Source organism: Bombyx mori, chromosome 2, assembly GCF_030269925.1.
Source record: "Bombyx mori chromosome 2, ASM3026992v2".
NCBI classification, from domain to species: domain Eukaryota; kingdom Metazoa; phylum Arthropoda; class Insecta; order Lepidoptera; family Bombycidae; genus Bombyx; species Bombyx mori.
In genome coordinates this window covers 5,957,004-5,982,484 of record NC_085108.1, presented here as the reverse complement: position 1 = coordinate 5,982,484, position 25,481 = coordinate 5,957,004, and the positions used below count along the sequence as shown (strand labels likewise).

Genomic DNA, 25,481 nt, shown 5'->3' with positions numbered 1-25,481 from the left:
GGTAGTGTGGTTTGTTGACGACATGATGATCACCTCATTGATCCGGGGCCTGGGTTGGATCGGCTACTGTGTCTTAGTAAATATCAGGGTTAAAATGTGTATATATATATACAGGGTGTCCCGAAATTCAACACTCAAGCAGGTACGGGGCGACGAGCTAGCTAGTACTAGTACCTGCTAGGTGGTAGGAAAAATAAAAACAAAATAAATTTTCACTCGATTACGTGATAGTAAGTATATTTGTGAAAGTGTAGAAAATCGACATCCTATATCACATATTTAGACACTTTTAATGTAATCCATAAGAACTATGTTATTGTTTTAACCCATAGACACAGCCCACTGAGTTTCTCGCCGGATCTTCTCAGTGGGTCGCGATTCCGATCCGGTGGTAGGTTCTGTGAAGCACTGCTCTTGCTAGGGCCAGTGTTAGCAACAGTTCGAGACCGCGCGGGCGGGTAGGTGATCTCACGGGCCCAACCTGAGAAAATTTGCTAACACTGGCCCTAGCAAGAGCAGTGCTTCACAGAATCTACCACCGGATCGGAAACGCGACCCACTGAGAAGATCCGGCGAGAAGCCAGTGGGACTAATAACTCGACCGCCATATAGCGACCCCTGCCTTAAAGTATTAAAAACGAAACTTTTTTTGTTTGCTGCTTAGATGGGTGGACGAGCTCACAGCCCTCCTGGCGTTAAGTGGTTACTGGAGCCCATAGACATTTTTTTTATTGCCTTTGTAGGCAGACGAGCATACGGCCCACCTGATGGTGAGTGGTTACCGTCGCCCATGGACTTCAGCAATGCCAAGGGCAGAGCCAAGCCGCTGCCTGCCGTTAAGTACTCTCAACAAGCCTCGTTTGAAGAAGGACATGTCATAGCGCTCGGGAAACACCGTGGAGGGAAGCTCATTCCATAAATGGATGGTACGTGGCAAAAAAGATCTCTGGAAACGCACTTACAATGTAAATGCGCCACCCACCTTGAGATGTAAGTTCTAAGATCTCAGTATAGTTACAACGGTTGCCCCACCCTTCAAGCCGAAACGCATTACTGCTTCACGGCAGAAATAGGCGGAGTGTGGGTACCTACCCTTGCGGACTTACAAGAGGTCCTACCACCTATAAAAGACAATTCTTTCATTACATTTTTGGCGTTTACCTACAAAGGAGAAACTTAGGCTAAGCCTCTTCAATTCTAAAGGCGCGATTTGTATGGAACTAGCGACCCGCCCTGGCTTCGCTTCGGAAACTGTAATATATTATTGATTTCTCCACTATTTAATGGATGTTATTATACATATAAACCTTCCTCTTCAATCGCTCTATCTATTTAAAAAAACCGTATCAAAATCCGTTGCGTAGTTTTAAAGATTTAAGCATACATAGGGATAGATATAGGGACAGAGAAAGCGACTTTATTTTATACTATGTAGTGATGCGTTTTTTTTTTAAATGACCATCGTATGTATTGTTGTCCGCTTGAGCGAATAATTTTAATTTTGTTTTCAGGTGCTGCGTCCGTCGTCACGTAAGGACGATGTTGTCCTCGCGATATCAATCACCGGCACTGTCAAAGTGAGTTTGGTAGAAGCTTTAACCGTTTGAGCCCGAACCGTCGATATATCGACGCTCGTAATGCGTATAAAGTGCGGTGCGTCGGAATACCGACGATTGCGCAGTTTAATTATGGGTATTAGGTGTCGACCTGTACGGGCGTGTCTTAGTGCGCGCACGTATAACCTCCGTAATAAGTCAATAACATTTATAACTAATCATTTACCTAAATTATTTTATTGTGAATTTAGCTTCGATATTTATAATTTTTTAAAAGTTTTTTATAAGGTAATTAGCTGACCCGGCAGACTTCGTAGTGCCTCAATCGATAAATAAAAGACCTAAACTTTTGTGTAAAATAAACATAAAACAAACAAAAGGAATCAACAAACAAAGGGAAAACAAAATTGTTATTTTTATTTATATTCCGAGCATTTTCATATTTATCTACCTTTTAAACATTCACTGAAATTCTACAAATAAATGAAGACCAAAATTACTTAATTTACTTAAATTACTTAAAATTACTTAATTTAGGTATTTCAACTTTAAATAAGTCTACTGTAAAGTTCACGCATTGTCGCTTAGTCACGTTTGCCTTTCAAGCGTCGATATGTAAATGAATTGCTGTTCGTTAGTCTCGCTAAAACTCGAGAACGGCTGGATCGATTTGGCTAATTTTGGTCTTGAATTATTTGTGGAAGTCCAGAGAAGGTTTAAAAGATGAAATAAAATATGAAAATGCTCAGAATTAAATGAAAATAACAATTTTGTTTTTCCTTTGATGTGTCCCCCGTCGGACGGATTCCTTTTGTTATAAATTTATTTTATACAAAAGCTTAGGTATTTTATTTATAGATTGAGGCACTACGAAGTCTGCCGGGTCAGCTAGTTACCTTATAAATTTTCCATCCATTCTAAATATCCGGTTAAAATCTACACTCGGCTTGAGAGTTGTGGTCTGCCCGTACATTCCAGGTGTGGTCGCTGCTCGGCCACGAGAACAAACAGTCCGAGCCGATATACGAGAACGAATCCAAGCAGATCCGTTGTCTGAACGCGCTCTCGCTGAACTGCTGCGCGTACAACCAGCGCACCGTCCTCATTGTCTGCGCCAAGTACTGCCAGATATACGATGCAGGTCAGAGCGCGTGCAATAACTATAGTCCGTCCGCTTTAAGGATGCATTTGTGACGTACTGGTGGTTGGACCTCTTGTGAGTCCGCGCGGATAGGTTTTTTTATTTATTTATTTTTATTGCGTAGATGGGTGGACGAGCTCACAGCCCACCTGGTGGTAAGTGGTTACTAGAGCCGCCCATAGACATCTACAACGTAAATGCGCCACCCACCTTGGCTATTTGGTTTTAGCGACATTTCGCTTAATACGCATTTACGCAGTACGCATTTATTATTGTAATTAAAGCTCCGTTTTATTTGGTATAAGAGGTAAGCATAGAGGGCCAGCGCGCCGTGGGCATAACACCAGTTAGATGGTCAGACCTGGTAAAGGAAGCACTTGGTGGTAGTCTGTACCATGCGGTCCGTGCCATGATCGAGCACTGTGGAGGAACGTCACATGTGGTCGCGTCACAGTAAAGCGTTTCGGTTTGAAGGGCGGGGCAGCCGTTGTAACTATATTTGAGACCTTAGAACTTATATCTCAAGGTGGGTGGCGTATTTACGTTGTAGATGTCTATGGCCTCTAGTAACCACTTAACATCAGGTGTGAGCTCGTCCAACCATCTAAGCAATAAAAAAATAAATAAAAAACGTATCATCAGCGGACGATGTACAGTAGGCGCGCGAGTTCATGTCCTTCCTGAGGAATGCGGTAGTGCTGTGACATAGTTAATTATGGTAATGTCGATAATAACTACCGATTTAGATAACATGATGAGGACGAGCTCACGGCCCACCTGGTGTTAAGTGATTTATCACAAGTACACTAATTATGTTTCCAGGGGATTTCTCAGTTTTATGCTCGATCCAAGCACCGTCAGGCGAGCGTTGGATGTCAGGGGATTTCCTGGCCCCGGACAGAGTCCTCGTCTGGTCAACCGAAGGCAAGGGATATCTTTATAAGCTACCCGCCAAGTAAGTGTGAAAAACTTGTCAACCTACCCTCAAAACTAATCCCGTTAGAAAAGAAAGTTATTTAAAAAGAAAGATACATCTTTGTCATTTATTTGGATTAATAAAAAGATAACATTAATGAGTAATTAATAAGATAAGTGAATTGATTAAAGCATGTCTACTAAAATATGTAACTGACTGATAGAGACTGTAATTAGAAAAATGAATTAATACAAGCTTCCGAGCCAATAATAAATTTTATATGCTAATATAATCACAGTACGAAAGCTAAACGTGTAATCATTAAAAGGTAACATTAAAACGTGGCATGAAGAATCATTTAAAATCATTAGTTTATCATCGGAGCACAATGACGCCTCTGTATGTGTTTTTTTTTTAATTTTTTTTTAATATAAATAAAATTTCCACAGACTAAACATACATTCGTTCGTGTTTGGAAACATAGATTTTACATTTTAAAGTTAAAAAAAAAGACTCAATAAAAACCTAATGGTTTCAAATTTTATTTTGATTTAGTAACAATGAATAATTGAAAAGAAAATAAAAAATATATTTGAATTTTTACTACAGGGTTTCACAGCCAAATAGAAAAAAAAAAAACAGAAGCCCTGACATAAATCAAATAAACTTCTAAATAAGTTGATTGTTTGTAATCTTGTAACACCATAAGCATACATAACATTAACCGATGCAAAGCAAATCCCGACAGGGGCTCAACTATCACTGAAACCCGCCCTTAACTGGCAATACTGAAACATTAACACCTTCATTATTTTTTTGTTATAGCAAACTGCGTGGAAAAGCTATCAATAGGTCAGCATAATTATGATTATAAACCGTTCATTATCGAATTGCTTTTAAACCATTCGAAAATAACACAATGTGAATTCTGGTTGGTTTATATTTGAAAAATCTAATATTGTTTTTTTTTTAATTTTGTCTACATATCGAAATATTGCTAGTGAGTTTTACATTATGGTCAAGGTATTTTAGGCATATCACTTATTACATTGTTAAGAGAAGATAGTGCCAAATTCCCTATACGTTTTGTAAGAAGCCGGTGCGATTACGGTGCATTGATACTAGATGGCGTTATTTAATTTTTTAAACTAATTGCGGCTTACATTATCTGTGTCGAGTGTCGAGAAAAATTCATAGGAAAGATTATGATGTTTAATTTGAAATCAAATAAAGTCAGCACTGAAACCTTTTTTTTATTGCTTAGATTGGTGGACGAGCTCACAGCCCACCTGGTGTTAAGTGGTTACTGGAGCCCATAGACATCACGCAAATGCGCCACCCACCTTGAGATATAAGTTCTAAGGTCTCAAGTATAGTTACAACGGCTGCCCCACCCTTCAAACCGAAACGCATTACTGGTTCACGGCAGAAATAGGCAAGTTGGTGGTACCCACCCGCGTGAACTAACAAGATGTCCTACCACCCTATACATAGTGTTAGAAGTAAGAAGCACCGTCTTAGTGTATTGAAAAGTGTCCGCCGAAAAGGAGCTAAATAAGGTGGCGCCACTGTAGCAAGTGGAAGACTTTTAAAAACAGCGCTACAAACTACCACACCTCATTTCGATCCAGCACACTTCACTCTGTTTAAATAGAATATCCAATTCTTACACTAACGCTTTTTCGATGAGTCTTGCAACACTTTTTCAATTTGAATCTTATAAAAATGACGCTCTTTACCTCTACCCTCCAGCCCGGTCATAGTTCTCGTCGAACCCGTCACTTGCGACGAAGGGCTCGACGAGTAAATTAACCCTCAGACACAGCCCACTGAGTTTCTTGCCGGATCTTCTCAGCGGGTCGCGTTTCCGATCCGGTGGTAGATTCTGCGAAGCACGGCCCTTGCTAGGGTGCTAGCAACGTCGTCAGGCTTGAACCCCGTGAGCTCACCTACTAGTTAAGGTTACGCTGAAATAGCCTCTCAAGGTTCTCAGCTTAGGTAGGAAAAAAATCTACCTCCATAAAACTACTGAACAGCTTCGATATGGTCGTCTATTCTGTGCCAGTGTTTTTTTTTGTTAAAGTTTTAGGCACTGCATTTTGGTTTACTGTGACCATAAATACATACTTTTCTTCGAAGCCAGCATACAATTTTAAGCTTACGTTTTTTCACGAAGACACGTAGGCTTATGGGGTGACTTGAATCCATAGATATAACAAACGCTGTCGCATACCGGCAAAGTTCTATTAACATTAACATCCATTGTTTTATACATATAAATAATTCAGATACTTTATTTTTATTTTTATTATCATCGCGATAGTTACGCCGCGTCTTCTCTTGACTGTATACTACCTTCAACTGCTTGGATCGATTCAAGAAGTTTCACAGTAAAAATCGATGTTTAAACGCAATTCGATACGGAAAGGGTCTTACAGTTTTTGTAGGTGAATTGTGTTGATTTAAATAAAAGTATTAAGTTCTGTAAAATCATGGAAGAGGCTCATTAAGGCTCACATAGTGTAAAAGTTCCTAAACGTCACAAAGGGAAAGCCTCCAATTTTATTATACCATTGTTGTTCCACACTTCAAACGGGCACGGGGATCGCTTTGCAGCCTAATTAGGCAGAATGGTGGAGTATACCAGTGCACGCCTTGTCGTCTTTAAAATAAAAGCATACGCACATATTTCTTTATGTTGGTACCTACCCGATGAACAATAACTGTCAGATCCTTTTCCTACAACGGATTAGGAATTTATTTTGCCTACACTTATTAAGTGTGCTTTGTAAGTTTCAAATTTTATTTTTAGTTCACGATTCACAAGTGAATAGATCTGTTACAGAATAACTTTGGTTGATGATGTATTTAGTGTCTTGTTCGGTTTTCGCGATTTTTAGACGCCATTAGGATTACTGTTTCGGTTTAGTTTCGCGTGTTTTTTTTTAATGTCTATATATTGTTTTTGACGTTTCGGATACTTCCGAGAAATTGCATTTTAACGAAGACGCATTGTATTGTAGAGTCATCTCATTTTAGCCAATGTAACACGAGCAGGAAGGGTGATAGTCCATATCGAGGACTGATAGGATATTTAGTTTAAGTGACATTTTTGCAAATTTACAGGAGACCCATTTAAAGTTTATACATAATTTAAAAAAAATTATCATATCCAAAAAAACATCTTCAGCTATTTGAATGTACTAAACTTAATTGAAGTTCTATTGATAATATCGAACTGTTGATCATCATCATCATCATAATTTCCTACTACCCTCCGCTGGGGTGAAGGGCTCGAATCAAATCCTTCCATTTACATCGGTCTTGGGCAGTCTGTTCCAGCTCTTGCTACGTCATGCCCAAGACGGTTCGAAGGGTGGGGTAGCCGTTGTAACTATACTTGAGACCTTAGAACTTATATCTCAAGGTGGGTGGCGCATTTACGTCGTAGATGTCTATGGGTTCCAGTAACCACTTAAAACCAGGTAGACTGTGAGCTCGTCCACCAATCAAAGCGATAAAAAAAAAGTCACCTAGCTCCTGCTCCACCGAGCGACGCTAAGTTTTTTTTTTATTGCCCTTGTAGGCAGACGAGCATACGGCCCACCTGATGGTGAGTGGTTACCGTCGCCCATGGACTTCAGCAATGCCAGGGGCAGAGCCAAGCCGCTGCCTACAAATGCCTATACGTTGTTCTGGGGCGGTCTCTCTTCCTTCTTCTTTCTTCCTCTGTTGATGCTAATACCAAAATAAAACGCACCTTTAAGTTATAAAGAGAAATGTCGCTTAAAGGAAATAGCCTTTTAGTCCTCAATATTATTAGTAATAGGTGCCATCACCCTTGCATCATGATAACGTAATTATTAGTATTATACTTCAGTCAGCGGACGATCGGGTTGTTGTTCGTCGACATTTGAATATTTTGCTAACTACCCTCTTAATAGTGAAATTAAAATAACAAACGCGCGAGATTAAACCGTAAAAGTAGCTTTAATTGTCGAGAGGATAGTCTCATTTTGATGTCGCAAATAGTCCCATTCGAGTAGTGACGAGAGTGAGAGAGTTTGTTGGTATCAAAGATTGTGCCGGATTTTTAGGGGGATTTTTAAAAATGGCAACATTAATAATCAGCTGATGCTCTAGGTCAGGAATGGCGGACCTTCAAAGATAAACGTGTAATTTTTTTCGTCTAAAAAACAAACAAGGGATAACTTTTGAGAAAATTATGAAATTAAATAATAAAAAAAAAAGATTCATTTTGCACGCATATGACATAGATACGTTGCGGTTGTACGTGTGATTTCAGACGTAATACGAGTATTAGTGATGTCAAATTCTTTGTATTAGGGTTGGCAGATTTTTTGTAGCGGAAGAAATTTTGTTAATTTTATTCGTTTGAATAAAACGACTCGCAGGTAGTCATGAAGTCATTGTGGCCCAAATTTAAAGGCGGGCTCGTGGTCATTCGCAAATTATTAGGGTTGTGTCGGTACGAGCAGTGCCATCTGTTATCAAATATCGAAAGTGGATATCGAAATATTGCTTATAATAGATCCCGAAAAGTTACAAAGTTACAAAAATGTGGTATAAGTGTTCGATTAGTGATTTTTACTTTCAATTTTAACACTAAACCACAAAAAGACAAAACTAAATACACTATCGATAACGCTTATCGAAAACAATAATGCGCATCACTATGCCTGTCTATAAAGCTCGTGAGTGGAACAGAGAGAGAAATATTCGCTTCACCGCTCCGATTATTTATGACCCAAACAGCACGGACAAAATAATTCTAATAAAGTACTTTTGGAAACATTCTGGAAAATTCTGAATATGTCGTGTCGACTGTAACAGCGTACGGATCATCTGAAGCGGAAAAAATGAATTGCGATCATTGAAATCAGCCTTTAATGTAGTAATAATTAAATTGAGTTTTACTTTGGATTTCGGCGAGGTTATCCATCCCGAGCCCTGGCGTATGACGACAGTGAACTTGGCTACTTTGAATTAAATTTAAAATAGTTTCGATCGACTGCGTGTGATTGGTCCGCCATTTTTGCTCTAGGTTTTCCTCGTTTGCTTATGAAAGAACTCGAGCGCCCTTTACCGGAATTACTCGTTGTCTCTGCCTTCAACAATGCGACAAGTCCTTTTGCTCTATTCGATTAATAGATTGATTGCCATTTCATTAGCGTAGAAATAGCGTAACATACTCTTTTTTCTCGTCCAATTAACTGTACAAAATATATTTGAATTATGACGTAGTAGTATACGGTAGTGTTGTTGCTTCAATGTAATTAAAAAAAATAGAAAAACTGCCCAAAAAAAAAGAAAAAAAAAAACATTAGAATTTAGATTTTAGATAATGTTTAATTTACGTTGCGATTTGCACTTCCATGATACTTCATATTTATGATATTCGTTATTTTTCCTATTCCTAATTTCTTAAATGTTTCGTGTGACGTATGACCTTTGTCTTTTGCAGGCTCTTTGGGTTGTTGTCGTAAATATGATTAGCGCGCTATCGACTTGGTATTGATCGGCTGGGGAGAGACTTTTTACGACATTAATATCGTCAGCCTCACTGACTGGTGGTCATATTTACTGGTGGTAGGACCTCTTGTGAGTCCGCACGGGTAGGTACCACCGTCCCGCCTATTTCTGCCGTGAAGCAGTAATGCGTTTCGGTTTGAAGGGCGGGGCAGCCGTTGTGACTATACTGAGACCTTAGAACTTATATCTCAAGGTGTGTGGCGCATTTACGTTGTAGATGTCTATGGGTTCCAGTAACCACTTAACACCAGGTGGGCTGTGAGCTCGTCCACACAGCTAGGCAATAAAAAAAAAAAAGTTTCTCGCCAGAAGCTCTTAGTGGGTCGCGTTACCGATCCGGTGGTAGATTCTGCGAAGCACTGCTCTTGCTAGGGTTCGTGTTAGCAAATTCTGGTAACTGGAATAGCCCCTTAGGCCACCAGTGAACAGGTAGGGGAAAAAACGTGAAGGAAATGTTCTAAGTTACGTCCATACTTAAATTGAATTGCTTAAGATCAATCGCATGAGACAAAAGTCATCACGTTACACTGAATTATTAAAGTAAATCACCTCAAATAATGGTAAATGCATTTGTATTATCGTACGGTATCTATAACGCTTCGTGATTGGCAGTTGAATGTTTCGAAGATTGAGAATGATCTAGAATAATCTAGATTTTTGGCGATTAGGGTTCTTGCGTCATAAAACCCGTAGCGTGAGAGAAATGTAAGTTTATACATTCTGCTAACACATTTCCCTTAGATATGCGTGATAAAAACAATCACCTAAACCAGTATCTTGAAAAGTATTTATATTAATATATACGGCTCGTTAATACGGTACAAAATCGTTTGACAGAAGCTAGTACTTGTTATAAATGCCGAACGATTTGCTTGTTGGTGCGTTTCAAGGATACAAAAACGACTTTAACCTTATACGTTTACGATCTATAATCAGATAAGCTCTCATACGAACATATTGCATTATAGACGTTAAGAGTGAAATGATGGCGAAATTGTTGAAGAAACATTGTTTAGACTATCCGTGTATTTTATATAGAAATCCCCAAATTTTTATGTTGTTTCCAAAATAGTAACTTCTGCTAATATATCATCTTTCAGGCCCCTGAAACTAGTAAAAATAGGCTTCCCCCAAGCCTCGTCACAACTAAAATGGCTAATTAGCCACAATAGATTACAATTCATGCCTCATACATGCTACCTATGAAATTTGGGGACAAAAGAATAAAACCAAATAAAAATAGAAATGCATGAAAATTCTTATGATGGCAACACCGACATGGTATTACGTCATAAGTTGTGCATAAATGGCCGAAGTGAAGATAATCTATAATTGAAATCCCATTTTATTCTCATCTAATTTTGCAAATGCATCCTCTGCTGTATATTGCTTATCGGGATTTTTTATCAATTAATTAAATAAAGAACTGGAAACATATCATGGATGGTCATTCGGCCCCAAATTAGTATTCCTTGTGTTATGGCTACCAGAGAAGTCGTCGTGGCCTAAAGGATAAGACGTCCGGTGCATTCGTATCTAGCGATGCACCGGTGTTCGAATCACGCAGGCGGGTACCAATTTTTCTAATAAAATTCGTACCTAACAAAAATGTTCACGATTGACCTCCACTGTGAAGGAATAACATCCTGTAATAAAAATCAAGACCGCAAAATTATAATTTGCGTAATTACTGGTGGTAGGACCTATTGTGAGTCCACACGGGTAGGTACCACCACCCCGCCTATTTTTGCCATGAAGCAGTAATGCGTTTCGGTTTAAAGGGCGGGGCAGCCGTTGTAACTATACTGAGACCTTAGAACTTATATCTCAAGGTGGGTGGCGCATTAACGTTGTAGATGTCTATAGGTTCCAGTAACCACTTGACACCAGGTTTGCTGTGAGCTCGTCCACCCATCTAAGCAGCCAGATACAGAGCAAACCTGTTTATCACACGTATATCAGTCAATTAAAGTGTATATGTTTGTGTGAAAGCTTTCTGATTTCGTTCCGAGACTTCAATTATAAAAGGCACCTTGTTTTTGAGATGATTATCGCTTGAAACCCACCCCTATTTCTCGGTGTATTCAATAGTGAAATACGAATTGGGTTCCGTATAAACGTTAATTGTTTGAATGCAGTTCGGTTCCCGATCATAAAGGTTTCCACGGCCCGACTGTGGCCCACGACAGCCCGGTGCTTTTCGGGATATTGTCACATACGGATAATGAGGTAAGCCAATGTGTTTTCTTCTTTTTCGTGCTTTTTATCCTACTATGTGAGGTAGGCGCAGCATGTTCCTTTTTTAACCGACTTCAAAAGATGAGGAGCTTCTCAATTCGACTGTATGTTTTTTTATGTTTGTCACCTCAAACTTTTGACTGGGTGAATCGATTCTGATGATTCTTTTTTTTATTATTAGAAAGCTGACGTTTCTCGTGTGGTCCCATTTCCATTCATAGTCCAGTTCTGATAATGGTATCCATGAGAGAACTATATAAGTCTTAAATTTGCATTAAGTACGTGCGCGACAAATAGGATGAATAACTCAATAACTCAATATCACGCCAACCGATTTCGATGATTAGTGTTTTTAGTGTATATTCATTTGTTTTTTGGAATATCTTTTTTTTCTATTTGAAGTCGGTTTTTGTTAAAGCATGTCTATTTACAATTATTCTATTCCGGACTCCTTTTTATTTGTTTATTGCCCTTGTAGGCTGACGAGCATACGACCCACCTGATGGTGAGTAGATATCGTCATGGATTTCAGCAATGCCAGGGGCAGAGACAAGCCGCTGCCTACCACACCCTATCTGGCCTATCATTACCAACCAAGATATTTAAAAAAAATAGGTCAACATCTTTGGAACAGAAATATTTTTTTCTTATCTTCACAGTTACTTTCCTGTCCACCGGCGATGCGTTTCGTGATAACCTCATCAGGAGGACGCCAGCGCAGACTGCTCTTGAGGGGAGACTCGGCCGGAGTTGTCTCAATTTGGAATGTCGACGACGCCGCCACTCCGGACCTCAACAAAGTTAACAGTAAGCGGTCACAATACCTGAACATAGACGATTGTCTTTTTTACTTCTTTTTTTATTTGCATTTTTACTTAGTCTATGGTAAAGATATAGAACAGACAAGGCGGTATGTGCTTAGATCCCCTTGCCTTTCCTAATAAGGAAAAATTGTATTAAAAAAAGGCGTAAGTAAAGATGTCGCCCCGAAATTCCACTTACAATATTTGGTTGTAAAAAAAATTATTGATGAATTAAAATGCTTAGTTTAGGTCTTGTTTTAATTTTATTTATTCTTGCTTTGCATTATTGTTTGGTTTGCACTAAGTGATTTAACGTGTTTTCATTGGTGAGGACATTGGCTTTCTGGTTTCTATTTTTTGTACTATTGCGTTAAGTTAAGCTGATAATCCTCTTTGAAGTAAATAAATAAGTAGAATCTTATAAGAAAGCTAAAAGATATCACTCATAGTCATTTTCATGTCTGGCCCCTCCTAAAAAGAATCGATGCCAGTGCCGTATCACAAATTCTCAAGTAGTAATTTGTGGCTGGAAACTGTCGTCGTGTTTAGGAGCTATCGTTTTGACTTTTTGGCGGGAATGCGAGAAGTGAAGTTGTGGAATCCGTTTTATTTTGTCTATTTAGTGTTTCTTCGGGTTTAATGCGTAATAACGGTGGTTTATTAACTGCTTAGTATCTGTGAAAGTGCACAAATGTGCGAAAATAAAACAAAGCCGCTGGACGTAACTTCTCGGGATCCTCCAAAAAGTCCACTGAAAAGGTCTCAGTAAATGACCACAATTTTACTGAGGTTCCTTCGTTTTTTAACTTTAATAATTAAAACGGCGAATTATAAAAATCTTATTACTTAACACTGGCTAATTCACGAACCGTGCCGGAGCCAAAAAATAAAGAAGAAGAAGAGGGGTCTATGGTTTTAACGTCGCCCTAATAGCTCATTGATTGATCTTCGCAGCGTACGCCCCTCTGGTGCTGACGAGCATGGAAATAGCGTGGTCGGACATGAACCCGAGTCCTGTCGGAATCCTGGACCAACTACACGTCCCTGACGAGTCTGGTAATGTGGCTTTGTTATTTTTACTAGCTGATATATGTTTATATATATTTTTATTGCTTGGATGGGTGGACGAGCTTACAGCCCACCTGATGTTAAATGGTTACTGGAGCCCATAGACATCCACAACGTAAATGTGCCACCCACCTTGAGATTTAAGTTCTAAGGTCTCAAGTATAGTTACAACGGCTGCCCCACCCTTCAAACCGAAACGCATTACTGCTTCACGGCAGAAATAGGCAGGGTGGTGGTACCTACCCGTGCGGACTCACAAGAGGTCCTACCACCAGTAATATAGGCATGTATAATCTTAACATACAGGGTGCAAACGCGAAATAACTACGAAATATAGCAAAATTTGCTCGTTAAAAATTGTAGGACACAGACTGCGGACAGAAACGATAAGAAGCGGCAGTTCTGCGCTAAAGGAAGAAAGCACAATACCTTATGTAGTCCTTATTGCAGGCTCGTACCGCTACGCGATGAGAAACCCCAACAATTTCACTTATCTTCTAAACTAAAACTAAACTACGCTCTTTTGACAGTATTTATGAGAAAAATACTGGTGACACCAAATGATTCCGCATATTAACTCGAATTTCGAATATTTTTGGAAATTGTATACTTTTAATGCGAAAAGACATGTCGTGCTGAAGTCTCGTACATTGACTTGGCCGGTGGTGGTTGTTCCCAGAAATCAAACTGACCGCTTCGATATACCTGATGGCGCTGAACCGCCTCGTGGTCGGCAGGGAGGACGGCTCCATCGTGATCGTGAACGCGACCCACACCGTCCAGCTTCAGCTGCTGCACGGCAGACACCAGCAGCTAGATGGTGAGTCGGCGGACCTGAACTATGAAGTCGTCGTGGCCTAAAGGATAAGACGTCCGGTGCATTCGTACTGTTACGCGCTGGGGTTCGGGATAAAAAAAAAATTCACCAAAGTACATTTAAAAACTGTATTCAGCACTTAAAACACTTAAACACTTCACAAACACTTTAAAACACTCAACAAACACTTTAAAACTCTCAATTCGCTCGTTCCGCTTCGCTTCAGGTGATCCGTTCGCTGTTTCGCTTCGAGTAGTTCCGATTACTGACTTACTGCGTGCCATCTCTGCAACGCTTTTATAGCCGATACCTCGTCCCTAGAACCATCAAGAATATTCCACACGTCTCTAGTCGTAGTTCCCGCTATCTGACAATAGATGGCGTTGTAGTTCTCCAGCATTCTGGATCCTTCGATATTCGTTCGACTATTCGGCGATAGATGGCGTTACTGTTACCGGCGTAACAGTATGTAGTGATGTTAGAATCCCGCAGGCGGGTACCATTTTTTCTAATGAAATACGTACTCAACAAATGTTCACGATTGACTTTACACGGTGAAGGAATAACATCGTGTAATAAAAATCATACCCGCAAAATTATAATTTGCGTAATTACTGGTGGTAGGACCTTTTGTGAGTCCGGGTGGGTAGGTACCACCACTCTGCCTATTTCTGCCGTGAAGCAGTAATGCGTTTCGGTTTGAAGGGTGGGGCAGCCGTTGTACTAAATGAGACCTTACAACTCATATCTCAAGGCACGTGGCGCTATTTATCTGTATAATCTAAAAGTTTCAGGTTTTCACCTTAATACGCACAATTTCTTTCACTATAAATTGTTACTGTTTACCACCACTATAATCACCTCTAACACCACGTCGTCAGCAATCACGTCGTCAGTAACTATGTCGTCAGCAATTACGTCGTCAGCAATCACGTCGGGGTTACCACTGTTGAGTCTGTGCTTGTATAGAGCGTTTATATAGACACGACAGTTTGCAAGCTGTTTATTGTGTGACGTCTCGACACAGACTTTCTAAGCTAAGTCCGCTACACTTAATTGCTATTGCTAGGGCTAGATTAGCAACTTCATATTAGAGTCCTTTAAGCTCATTTACTCGCTCGGTGAGTCTAGAATAACCCTTCGAGTATACTAGAATAGGTAGGAAAAGAAAAGAATTCCGTGCAAGATCACCGTCGTTTTTTTCCCTGGTTTGTTTCAGATTGGCCACCTCATCAGCTACTGTTGGGTCACAACGGAAGGGTCAATTGCTTGTTGTACCCACACCACGTACACCAGAGGTGAGAATTTGTAGGCAGCGTCTTGGTCTGCCCCTGGCATTGCTGAAGTCCATGGGTGACGGTGACCGCTTACCATCAGGTGGGCCGTATGCTCGTCTGCCTACAAAGGCAATAAAAAAAATACCACAAACGTACAACAGGTGGCGCTGGTTGTTCCAAGTGCATGTGCATTTTGTGTAATTACCCACAACATCCATAAGGAAAAGCAGGGTAGGCAGCAGGAAAGAAAAGCAGGGTAGGCAGTGAGTGAGAAAAGCAGAGTAGGCGTTGAGGAAAAAAGCAGGGTAGACACTGAGAAAGAAAAGCAGGGTAGACAGTGAGAAAGAAAAGCAGGGTAGACAGTGAGAAAGAAAAGCAGGATAGACAGTGAGAAACAAAAGCAGGATAGACAGTGAGAAACAAAAGCAGGGTAGGCGGTGAGAAAGTAAAGCAGGGTGCCTACCGTAGAAAAGTAGGGTAGACAGTGTAAAAGAAAAGCAGGGTAGGCAGTGAGTGAGAAAAGCAGAGTAGGCGTTGAGGAAAAAAGCAGGGTAGACACTGAGAAAGAAAAGCAGGGTAGACAGTGAGAAAGAAAAGCAGGGTAGACAGTGAGAAAGAAAAGCAGGATAGACAGTGAGAAACAAAAGCAGGGTAGGCGGTGAGAAAGTAAAGCAGGGTGCCTACCGTAGAAAAGTAGGGTAGACAGTGACAAAAAAAAGCAGGGTAGGCAGTGAGGGGACCGCTTGTGCCGCAGGTACGACAGAGCACATCTGGTGTCGGGTGGGATCGACTTCGCGGTCTGCCTGTGGGACCTCTTTAGTGGAAGCCTGCTGCACCGCTTCTGCGTGCACGCCGGAGAAATAGCTCAGCTGATCGTACCCCCCCACAATTGCAGTGTAAGTATTTCGTGGGCCACCTCTCCGCGCTGACTGCATCGGTCCCGAAGCATCACGAGCTCCGGCTTGGAGAGCGAGATGGCTGTTATGCAATTGAGACATTGACCTCATGCCTCAAGGCGGGGGCGTGAAGTCTATGGTCACGACAAAACACCAGTGTGTTCAATAAAAATGTCTTTTATGATGTTTTGTATTCTAATAATTAAAAAAAAAACTTCTTAAAAAAAATAACATAAATTGTAAATAATATTATCTATACATATTATATAGATTAGCGGTTAAATATAAAAAAAAGTTTATTAATACAACGTAAGCAATTAATAAATTAATTTAACATAAAAAAATATCGATATGCAGCGCCATCTGTACGACTGTAATGTTCCTGGCAGGGTCGCCATGTAATGTTGTACTTTGGGAGGTGTTCAAGGAAAACGTCTTCTTGCGTGTATTCCATGTTTAATCAACATCTTAATCCTAGTTTACAATTATGAAGAAGCCTATGTTCCTGGGTGGTCCGTCTTATTAGGGAGACATACGAGATTACACCTATTAATTATGTTATACACTAAATGCTATGCTAATACTATGCTATGCTATAATATATAAGTATACACACTTCACGACTTCGAAGATTCATACTCTAAGATTATTGTTGCCAGTTGAAAGAGATGGCGCCACTATGCAACTAACTCATCGACTCATGCTTTGAATGTGAATTTGCCACAAAAAAAAATTTTTTTATTTTTTGAGCACCCAACTCACCCGGTGGTGAGTGGTTACTGTTGCTTACAAACGCCAGCAATGAAACTTCGTTTGAAGCAGGACATGTCCTTTAAGGGGATTAAGGGGATCACGACATCAATTAATGATAACAGTTACGTATTGGTCCAGTTGGCATCGTCGTTTCTGAACAAGTTTCTGTTTTAGTACCGTTAAAGTGTGATAGATGGCGCTTCAGTCGTTTCTCGAGAAACTAGTAATATGTGATCACCATTCGTTTTGCTTATTTATTCCAGCCTCGGATCCAGAAATGCATTTGCTCAGTGGCGTCCGACCACAGTGTGACTCTGCTCAGTAAGTGTATTTAAAATTACTTTAACTGTGTAACCATCGATAGATCGACTCTCTATTGATGCATATACTTATACTTCAAAAATCTTTTAGCAATTTCTGCAAAATATCTGAAAAAGGTTGAGAAAAAAACAGACGTTGTTGTCTTGCCTGAAGTTCCAAAGAGAACATTATAATCATATGATTGTTATACTATACAATTGAAAATATGACCACATTCCTAAAACATTATTCACGCTGAAATTCATGTTGACCACTCATTCAACATTTTGGTCCTTCGAGCCGAATATGAACCAGCGACCGATGGAACTCTAGTTCATACCGAACTATAAACGCGTTTACTCGTACAATAAATAAACCAAACTAAGCGCATAAAATGTAGTCTTAGTTTGATTATATTTCGGTAGCCCGCAGTAAAATGCAAAGGGTTACTACCGCTTTCTGCGTACTTTTGGGGCTAATGACCTCGTACGTCCATTGTGTTACATTACGTGCAATGTAAAGAAAGTTAGAAAAGTAGATTTTAGCACTATCATATTGGCAAACTATCATAAATTCACCCTACATAATTGAGTTGTCGTCGTCATATGGCGTGCTTACGGTAGCTTCTTATTGACGCATTGACATAGGAAACCGTTCTGGAATCAAACAGGTCTAGCCGAGAGGAAGTGCGTGACGCTGGCCTCTCGGCACCTGTTCCCGGTCGTGACGATAAAGTGGCGACCGGCCGACGACTTCATGGTGGTCGGCTGCAGCGATGGAACCGTCTACGTCTGGCAGATGGAGACGGGACACCTGGACAGAGTGCTGCATGGTAAAGTTTTTTTGTTTTTTTATTATAGGAATTCGCTTTGAAAACAATGAGCTTATTTTTTTTTCTAACTATGCTGATAGCCTTGAGAGGCTATTTCAGCTTCTCCTTAACGTGTAGGTGTGCTCACGGGGCTCAAACCGGGAGTGTTGCTAACACTGGCCCTAGCAAGAGCAGCGCTTCGCAGAATCTACCACCGGATCGGAAACGCGACCCACTGAGAAGATCCGGCGAGAAACTCAGTGGGCTGTGTCTAAGGGTTAATTCACTTATCGAGCCCTTCATCGCAAGCGCGGGGTTCGACGAGGACGGTGACCGGTGCTTCTTTTTTTTTATTGCCTAGATGAGTGGACGAGCTCACAGCCCACCTGGCGTTAAATGGTTACTGGAGCCCATAGACATTCTTGAGATATAAGTTCTAAGGTCTCAATATAGTTACAACGGCTGCCCCACCCTTCAAACCGAAACGCATTACTGCTTCACGGCAGAAATAGGCGGGGCGGTGGTACCTACCCGCGCGGACTCACAAGAGGTCCTACCACCAGTAATTACGCAAATTATAATTTTGCGGGTTTGATTTTTATTACACTATGTTATTCCTTCGCCGTGGAAGTCAATCGTGAACATTTGCTAAGAACGTATTTCATTAGAAAAATTGATACCCGCCTGCGGGATTCGAACACCGTTGCATCGCTACACACGAATGCACCGGACGTCTTATCCTTTAGGCGGCGACAACTTCAAAACAACAACTTCTGCTACCTAAAAGCACAGTTAATGGATCGGGAGGATCCGTAATGACGTGTTTAGGACGACGTCGACTGAGCTTAGTGAGAGTTTTTTAACGTTCTCGATAGCGTAAAAGTTAACTCAGATTTTTAAGGAGTTGGAACAGCGCTCCTAGCAGCAAACGTAGGGCACTGCACAGGGAGTTGTTTTTTATTTCTCAATATTTGTAAATGTATTCGATATCTGTCATAAATGTCATAAATGAATCTCTAATTTATTTTATTTTTTTATTGCATACATAGGTGGACGAGCTCACAGCCCACCCGATGTTTAGTGGTTAGCGGAGCCCATAGACATTTACAACGGCTACCCAACCCTTCAAACTATTGCTGCTTCACAATAGAAATAGGCAGGGCGGTGGTACGTTCCCATGCGGACTCACAAGACGTCCTACCACCAGTAATAAACCGCTTACTAAGCGACCCATAGCGCGGTCACGAGATCAATAAAGTACACCATCTTACAATTAAAAGTACTTGACGGCTTAATCTCGCGTCTTTTATTGTCATTTTATTATTGAGAAAACTTTCTAATACGGAGATATGGTCAATGTCAATGTCAATAAACACGCGAGTTTTAATTATGTCCACGACCCGCTGCAACAGGTATGATAGCCGAAGAGGTCTTGGCTGCTTGCGACGAGACTCTGTCTGATGACCTCGGGGGCTCGATGTCCAGCGGCTCCGGGGACCTGCAGGGCCTGGCCAATCCCGCCGTGCATTTCTTCAGGTACGCATTTCTAGTTTCTTTCAGGTGTGGTACGTGAATTGCATTGTTTTTTTCCTACCTAATCGAATGGTTTTGAGAGACCATTTAAGCGTAGCCTTAACTAGTAGGTGAGCTCACGGGGCTAAAAGCTGATGACATTGCTAACATGCACCCTAACAAGAGCAGTGCTTCGCATAATCTACCACCGGATCGGAAACTTCTTCCGCTTCGCTTCAGATGTTCCGTTCGTTGTTTCGCTTCGACTAGTTCCGATTACTGACTGACTGCGTTCCATCTCTGCAACGCTTTTATAGTAGATACGACATCCCTAGAATTATCGAGAACATTCCTCACAAGTCGAGTGTGACACCTTTGATGTGTGTTTTCGCTATCTGACAATAGATGGCGTTCTGACAATATATATTCGTTTCGGCGTATTCGGCGATAGATGGCGTTACTCTTACGGGCGTAACGGTACTGTCTCGAAACGTTTCGAAGGATGCCGGTCATTGCAGTGGCGATTGTGTTCGAACAGGGGCCTCCGTCACCGGAACCTGACGGCCATGCGCGCGGCCACGCAGCGCGGGCTGGCGGCGCTGCAGCACGCGGGGCCGGCCGCCGCGGGCCCGCTCGCCGCCCCCGCGCGCCCGCGCCCCGCGCCCCTCACCGTGCAGCCCTTCCGCTCCAACCCGAAAGGTGATGACAGTAGGGTTGATCGATATTAGAAAAACATCGATGTTAACATCGATTTAAAAGTATCGATGTACGATAAATATCGATGTCTGACAACATCGTTGTTTTTGGTAGGAAATAAAACTGTCTATCTATATATTAATACGTGAAGCAAAAACTTTGTACCCCTTTTTGCGAAAATTGCGCGGACTGAGGAGTATGAAATTTCCTTCACCTATAAAGAATATAGTGAAGAAAAAGAAATATAGATAATAAATATAGAGAATGAAAAATATCGCTTAAACCAAATAGTCTTTCACCTATCAATATCTATATACAAGTATTTAACACAAACAACGACATAATATGATTTTTATATAACTTATATTACATAATATAGAATATCACATACAAATTGACATCACAATAAGTTTAGTATTTACTGTGTTAATGATCGTACAAACACACAGACAGAATGTCAGCTGTCAGAGTAACGAAATAATTGTGACAACTTGTTTCAGTAATTTGGAGGCATAATTTTCAATTACGATCATTTAGATTTTGTATAGATAAAAAACTGTGTTAGTCTGCATGTCACTTCTGTTGAACGCCAATTTTGTGTACTTAATGAGAAAGTTTATTTATTTATTTATTTATTTAATAAGTTGCACCAACAAAGTGATCATCAATACAAAACATTGACAGATTGACAAAAGTTCATGGCAGATGTCACCTCAATTATAGGTGCAATCGACATTTCATTAACATAAAAAATAAAAATAAAATATACAGCTAAGATTTGGATACATTTTTGATAAGTTTGAACGGCACACGACATAATATGTATGTGTATATGTATTTGTGTATATATGTATATATATTTACGCTTGTTTTGTGTATGTATTGGTAATTTTATATAAATTCCATTGCACCTATCACTATTTTCTCTGTACTATCTTTGGCTGACTGGTAGATAATGTCTTAGGCATTAAGTCCGCCAATGAAATTTTACATGAAGCATAATAAATAAATAAATAAATAAATAATGAAATTCCTACTAAAATATGTTAGAGGAGGTCTGAAAGTGGCACCTGAGGCAGAGAAGTTGAGAAGTGCGCGTTTGAGATAGTATGGACATGTGATGACAATAAGTTTAGTAAGAGAGTTTTAAATATGAATGTGGAATGCTTCAGAAGAAGAGGTAGACCGAAGAAAAAGTGGATGGATTGTGTGAAAGTCGATTTGTGTAAGAGGGGAGTTAGCGAAGAAATGGTTTATGATAGAGGAGTATGGAAGGAGAAAACATGTTGCGCCGACCTTAGGTGACTGGGAGAAGGGCAGGAGAATGAGATGATGATGATAATGAAATTCCTACAGATCCCGAAAGCCACATTCTGTTCTTCGATATCGAGGGTCTGATCGTGGAGCTGCTGAGCGAGGAGTACTCCGCGATGAGTCCGGCCAGTTTGGAGGTGAGAGGATCCGGAGAGTAAATAATGGAATATTTCTCGAACGAACTGTTTTACCGGTGGTAGGACCTCTTGTGAGTCCGCACGGGTTCCTATGCTAATCGTCTCAATGAAGGTGTTTATATATGTAAAATGAGACATTTAATTCCCATCAGACTTGCAAAACTTACATGCCTTTATCGCAGTTTTGCCTATGCCTACCGCAAGCAGTCCGTTAAGATGGATGGGATAGCCGTTATACAGTACAGCTTAAAGGTCGTATATCTGGGGGCAAAAACTGGTTATTGGTGGTAGGAAGTCTTGTGAGTCCGCACGGGTAGGTACCACCGCCCTGCCTATTTCTGCCGTGAAGCAGTAATGCGTTTCGATTTGAATGGCGGAACAGCCGTTGTAACTATACTGAGATTTTAGAAATATATCAATGTGGGTGGCGCATTTACGTTGTAGATGTCTATGGGCTCTACTAACCACTTAACATCAGATGGTTCGTGAGATCATCCACTCACCTATGCAATAAAAAAATTAAAAAAGTACACAATTGCCACTAGCATTTGTACCGAAATTCAAGTCGAATGGTTGGATCCCTGATGTTCTGACAAACGGAACTCATGTCTCGACATGGATGACGGCATTTACGTTGTAGATGTCTATGTGTGCCGGTATCCACTTAACACCAGGTGGGCCGTGAAAACAAAAAAAAAGAATACAACCTCCTAATCCTTCCGCAGGCCGCCGGCCTGATATCCAGCGAATACATGAAGGCAGCGGCTTTGACCCAGTCTGCGAGTCCTGACGCCACCAAACGCATTTCTGGTGAGTTAAGTCTATATCAGGCCGTATAAGTAAGATCTGTTTCGGATACGAATTGACTGGACTAGAAACCAGTAATGCGTTTCGGTTTGAAGGGTAGGGCAGCCGTTGAAACTATACTTGAGACCTTAGAACTGATATCTCAAGATGGGTGGCGCCTTTACGTTGTGGATGTCTATGGGCTCCAGTAACCATTTAACACCAGTTGGGCTGTGAGCTCGTCAACCCATCTAAGCAATAAAAAAAAAACCACAGCGAAAATACCACTATACAATTGTCCAATTAATTTTGAGAGTTCGGACAGAATCAGGTCTTAGCTCTTCCGATTATCTGAAATGAAAAAAAATGCATGTGTGCAATTCACACGTGTTAGAAGTGAAACCTTCAAAAATTTAAATACAATTATCCTAAATGTCTAAGTACGGTAGGCAGCGGCTTGGCTCTGCCCCTAGCTTGCTGAAGTCCATGGGCGACGGTAACCACTCACAATCAGGTGGGCCGTATGCTCGTCAGCCTACAGGGCAATAAAAAAAATATATATGTAAAATTTTGTCTTTAGTAAATAATTGTAAATCATCTTTAGTATGAGGTAGCGCCCTCTGTGAATTGATATTTTAACTTCACGTATAATCCTAAATTAGAATTCACTACAAGAGGTTTCGTACACACGTTAGTATTAAAAATATCTCATAGATGGCGCTGTATTAAACTGTCTCTGTGGACTTATTTTTTCGTTTCATCGACTTTGAAATCACAACGATTCTAAAGAAGTTTCTCTTCAAAAAGGCATTAGAAAAGCCAGATTAAGCTAAATATGCACAGTGATTGACGAACAATGTTATTTGAAAGAATAGTCATTCAAAACGTCTACCCTAAGCCGGAACGTTCTTCGAAATAAGCAACGTACGGGGTCAACGACCTCAGAGGAACGCGGGGGGGCGTCATTAGAACTAGATATGTGTCGTTCGCGAACGAACGAGTCAAACGACCCGGGTCTCAAATTCCGCGCGAACGATAGGGTCACTTCAAAAAATATGAGTCGTTCACTAAATCGACTCGTTTAACACAAAACCTACGAATCAGAAGAAAAGAACCATACGAGTACGACGGTCATTCGGGTCATTTCGGGTTGCCGCGTCTCGCCCCGCGCCCGTCTCGCTTAGTCATTCGTTCGACTTAACGGGTCGTACGAACCGGATCATTTTGTCAACAGGTCAGTACTGATCTGAATCTTTAAAATTGAACGAACGACACATATCTAATTAGAACTACCTTCGCGTTACAATGCGGTCTTGGTAATGTTGTTTTTCCATTGCTTTATTGATTTAGTACATGTGGCTTATGTGCAACCACATAAAGTTGAATATCGGACCTTCGTGTTGACTGTAGGAACATCAGTTACGTTCTCAGAGTGTTCCCTAACCAATGTTTACTTGTACACGCCGACTATGGATAGACTTCTTCGGTCGAGTGAAAGACAAGGCCGGCGATATGGAACGTATATTGAAAGAGAAGGACAAGCACGGTCTGTATCCAGTGTTGCTATTTCAAAATATTTAGCTTCAGTTCTTTTTTTTTTCTTTTTGTTTATAATGATTAAGTGTCAATTTTGTTTTTTTTTTTCGTTGTAACGTTGTTGATCTAGTGTTTATTAAGCGATCATTATTATTTTGTTATCAAATTATTTCAGGCAATTCTCTAGGATCTTTCTGGGTCTAGATAATGTTTGATAGGTAGTGTTGCTATTTCAAAATATTTAGATTCAGTTCTTTTTTTTTCTGTTTGTCTATAATAATTAAGTGTCAATTTTGTTTTTTTTCTCTGTAAAGTCCTTATTCTATTGTTTATTCAGCGATCATTATTATTTTGTTATCAAATTATTTCAAGTAATTCTTTAGGAACTTTCTGGGTCTTGTGCATTGGCATTGTTTTTTTGAGAACTTGAACTTTTTTTTGAACTAAGACGCCAATACCTAGGAGCTCTTTAGGATTTTACTGTCCTTCTTTAATTTCCATTCAACATTGTGTCTGATTGCGAAAGAGTTTAATTTTACTAGTTACACTTAGCCATGCAATCAGAAGTATTTTAAGTAATTTATTCGTTCCTTCTTCTCCAATCGAAGACACCCTTACCTGTCTATATATTGGTATCAATTTAAGCGATATAGTATATGTGTGAGTCTATAGTTTTGGAGCCACCTAGTTATAATTAGTGATTTCTCATCAAACTAATGCTACCTTTACACTATCTATCGCTCACTTTGTAGCCATGCAGTCGGAAGTATCTTAAGTGCTGTATTCGTTCCCTTTTCTCCAATCCAACACACCGTTACCTGCCTACAATCAAACTGCCCAGTAGTCGTTATTCCGACTCCCCGGACTTTATACGTATTAATGAAGAGTCGATCTATCGACGGTTCGCACTCGAAGGGTTAACTTTCATGGCTTAAATCGAGAAATGCTTTTTTAATTTTTATTTGACCTTAGTTCGCAATTCAAGTCTGAATGAATTTAGGCTAAAAAGCCCTTCAACACGTTCTTGTTTCCTTCCTTATATATAGTTTGTTTGAACCTTTATAATCATTGTTGCTGTTTTCGCGAAGGCTTCTACTGCACCATTGATGTGTGGTCAGTCGTCGTAACAATTGTCGAAGCGTGACAATATTTTTGTTGGGTCTAACACATTCGTTTCCCGCGACAGGTATCTTGGCCAAGATGAAGGAGGGCGCGGAAACCGTTCAGACCAAGCTACAGGCGAAAGCGGAACAGTTAAAAAACCACCTCGATAATAAAGGTAAGTGAATTATGTGGAATACTAGCTTTAGGATGTGCCAAGAATTCTTAGGTTCGGGAATCGGCGGAAGAAATTTGCGGTTTTTAGGTCTG

General features: G+C 40.4%; 1 protein-coding gene and 1 long non-coding RNA gene across 4 annotated transcripts in view; one reads left to right on the top strand and one right to left on the bottom strand.

The window, feature by feature from the left end:
- LOC134200481 (uncharacterized) overlaps positions 1-25,481 on the bottom strand; it is a 330,115-nt gene that overhangs the window by 83,650 nt on the left and 220,984 nt on the right. The gene's annotated exons all lie outside the window — the stretch shown is intronic.
- The window catches only part of LOC110384750 (WD repeat-containing protein 7), a 130,519-nt gene that overhangs the window by 3,357 nt on the left and 101,681 nt on the right, over positions 1-25,481 (top strand). Inside the window, exons 5-22 of one of the 3 annotated variants that reach the window (XM_038017613.2) lie at positions 1,512-1,577; positions 2,535-2,697; positions 3,520-3,652; positions 4,439-4,465; positions 11,305-11,395; positions 12,064-12,211; positions 13,162-13,263; positions 13,955-14,095; positions 15,312-15,390; positions 16,124-16,265; positions 17,282-17,339; positions 17,989-18,150; positions 19,542-19,665; positions 20,180-20,340; positions 21,694-21,788; positions 22,514-22,598; positions 24,052-24,120; positions 25,297-25,389. In XM_038017613.2, coding sequence (XP_037873541.1) covers positions 1,512-1,577; positions 2,535-2,697; positions 3,520-3,652; positions 4,439-4,465; positions 11,305-11,395; positions 12,064-12,211; positions 13,162-13,263; positions 13,955-14,095; positions 15,312-15,390; positions 16,124-16,265; positions 17,282-17,339; positions 17,989-18,150; positions 19,542-19,665; positions 20,180-20,340; positions 21,694-21,788; positions 22,514-22,598; positions 24,052-24,120; positions 25,297-25,389 — 1,939 coding nt within the window. The remainder of the gene's footprint in view (positions 1-1,511; positions 1,578-2,534; positions 2,698-3,519; positions 3,653-4,438; positions 4,466-11,304; positions 11,396-12,063; positions 12,212-13,161; positions 13,264-13,954; positions 14,096-15,311; positions 15,391-16,123; positions 16,266-17,281; positions 17,340-17,988; positions 18,151-19,541; positions 19,666-20,179; positions 20,341-21,693; positions 21,789-22,513; positions 22,599-24,051; positions 24,121-25,296; positions 25,390-25,481) is intronic. The other 2 variants (XM_038017617.2, XM_038017619.2) reach the window with 2 other exon arrangements.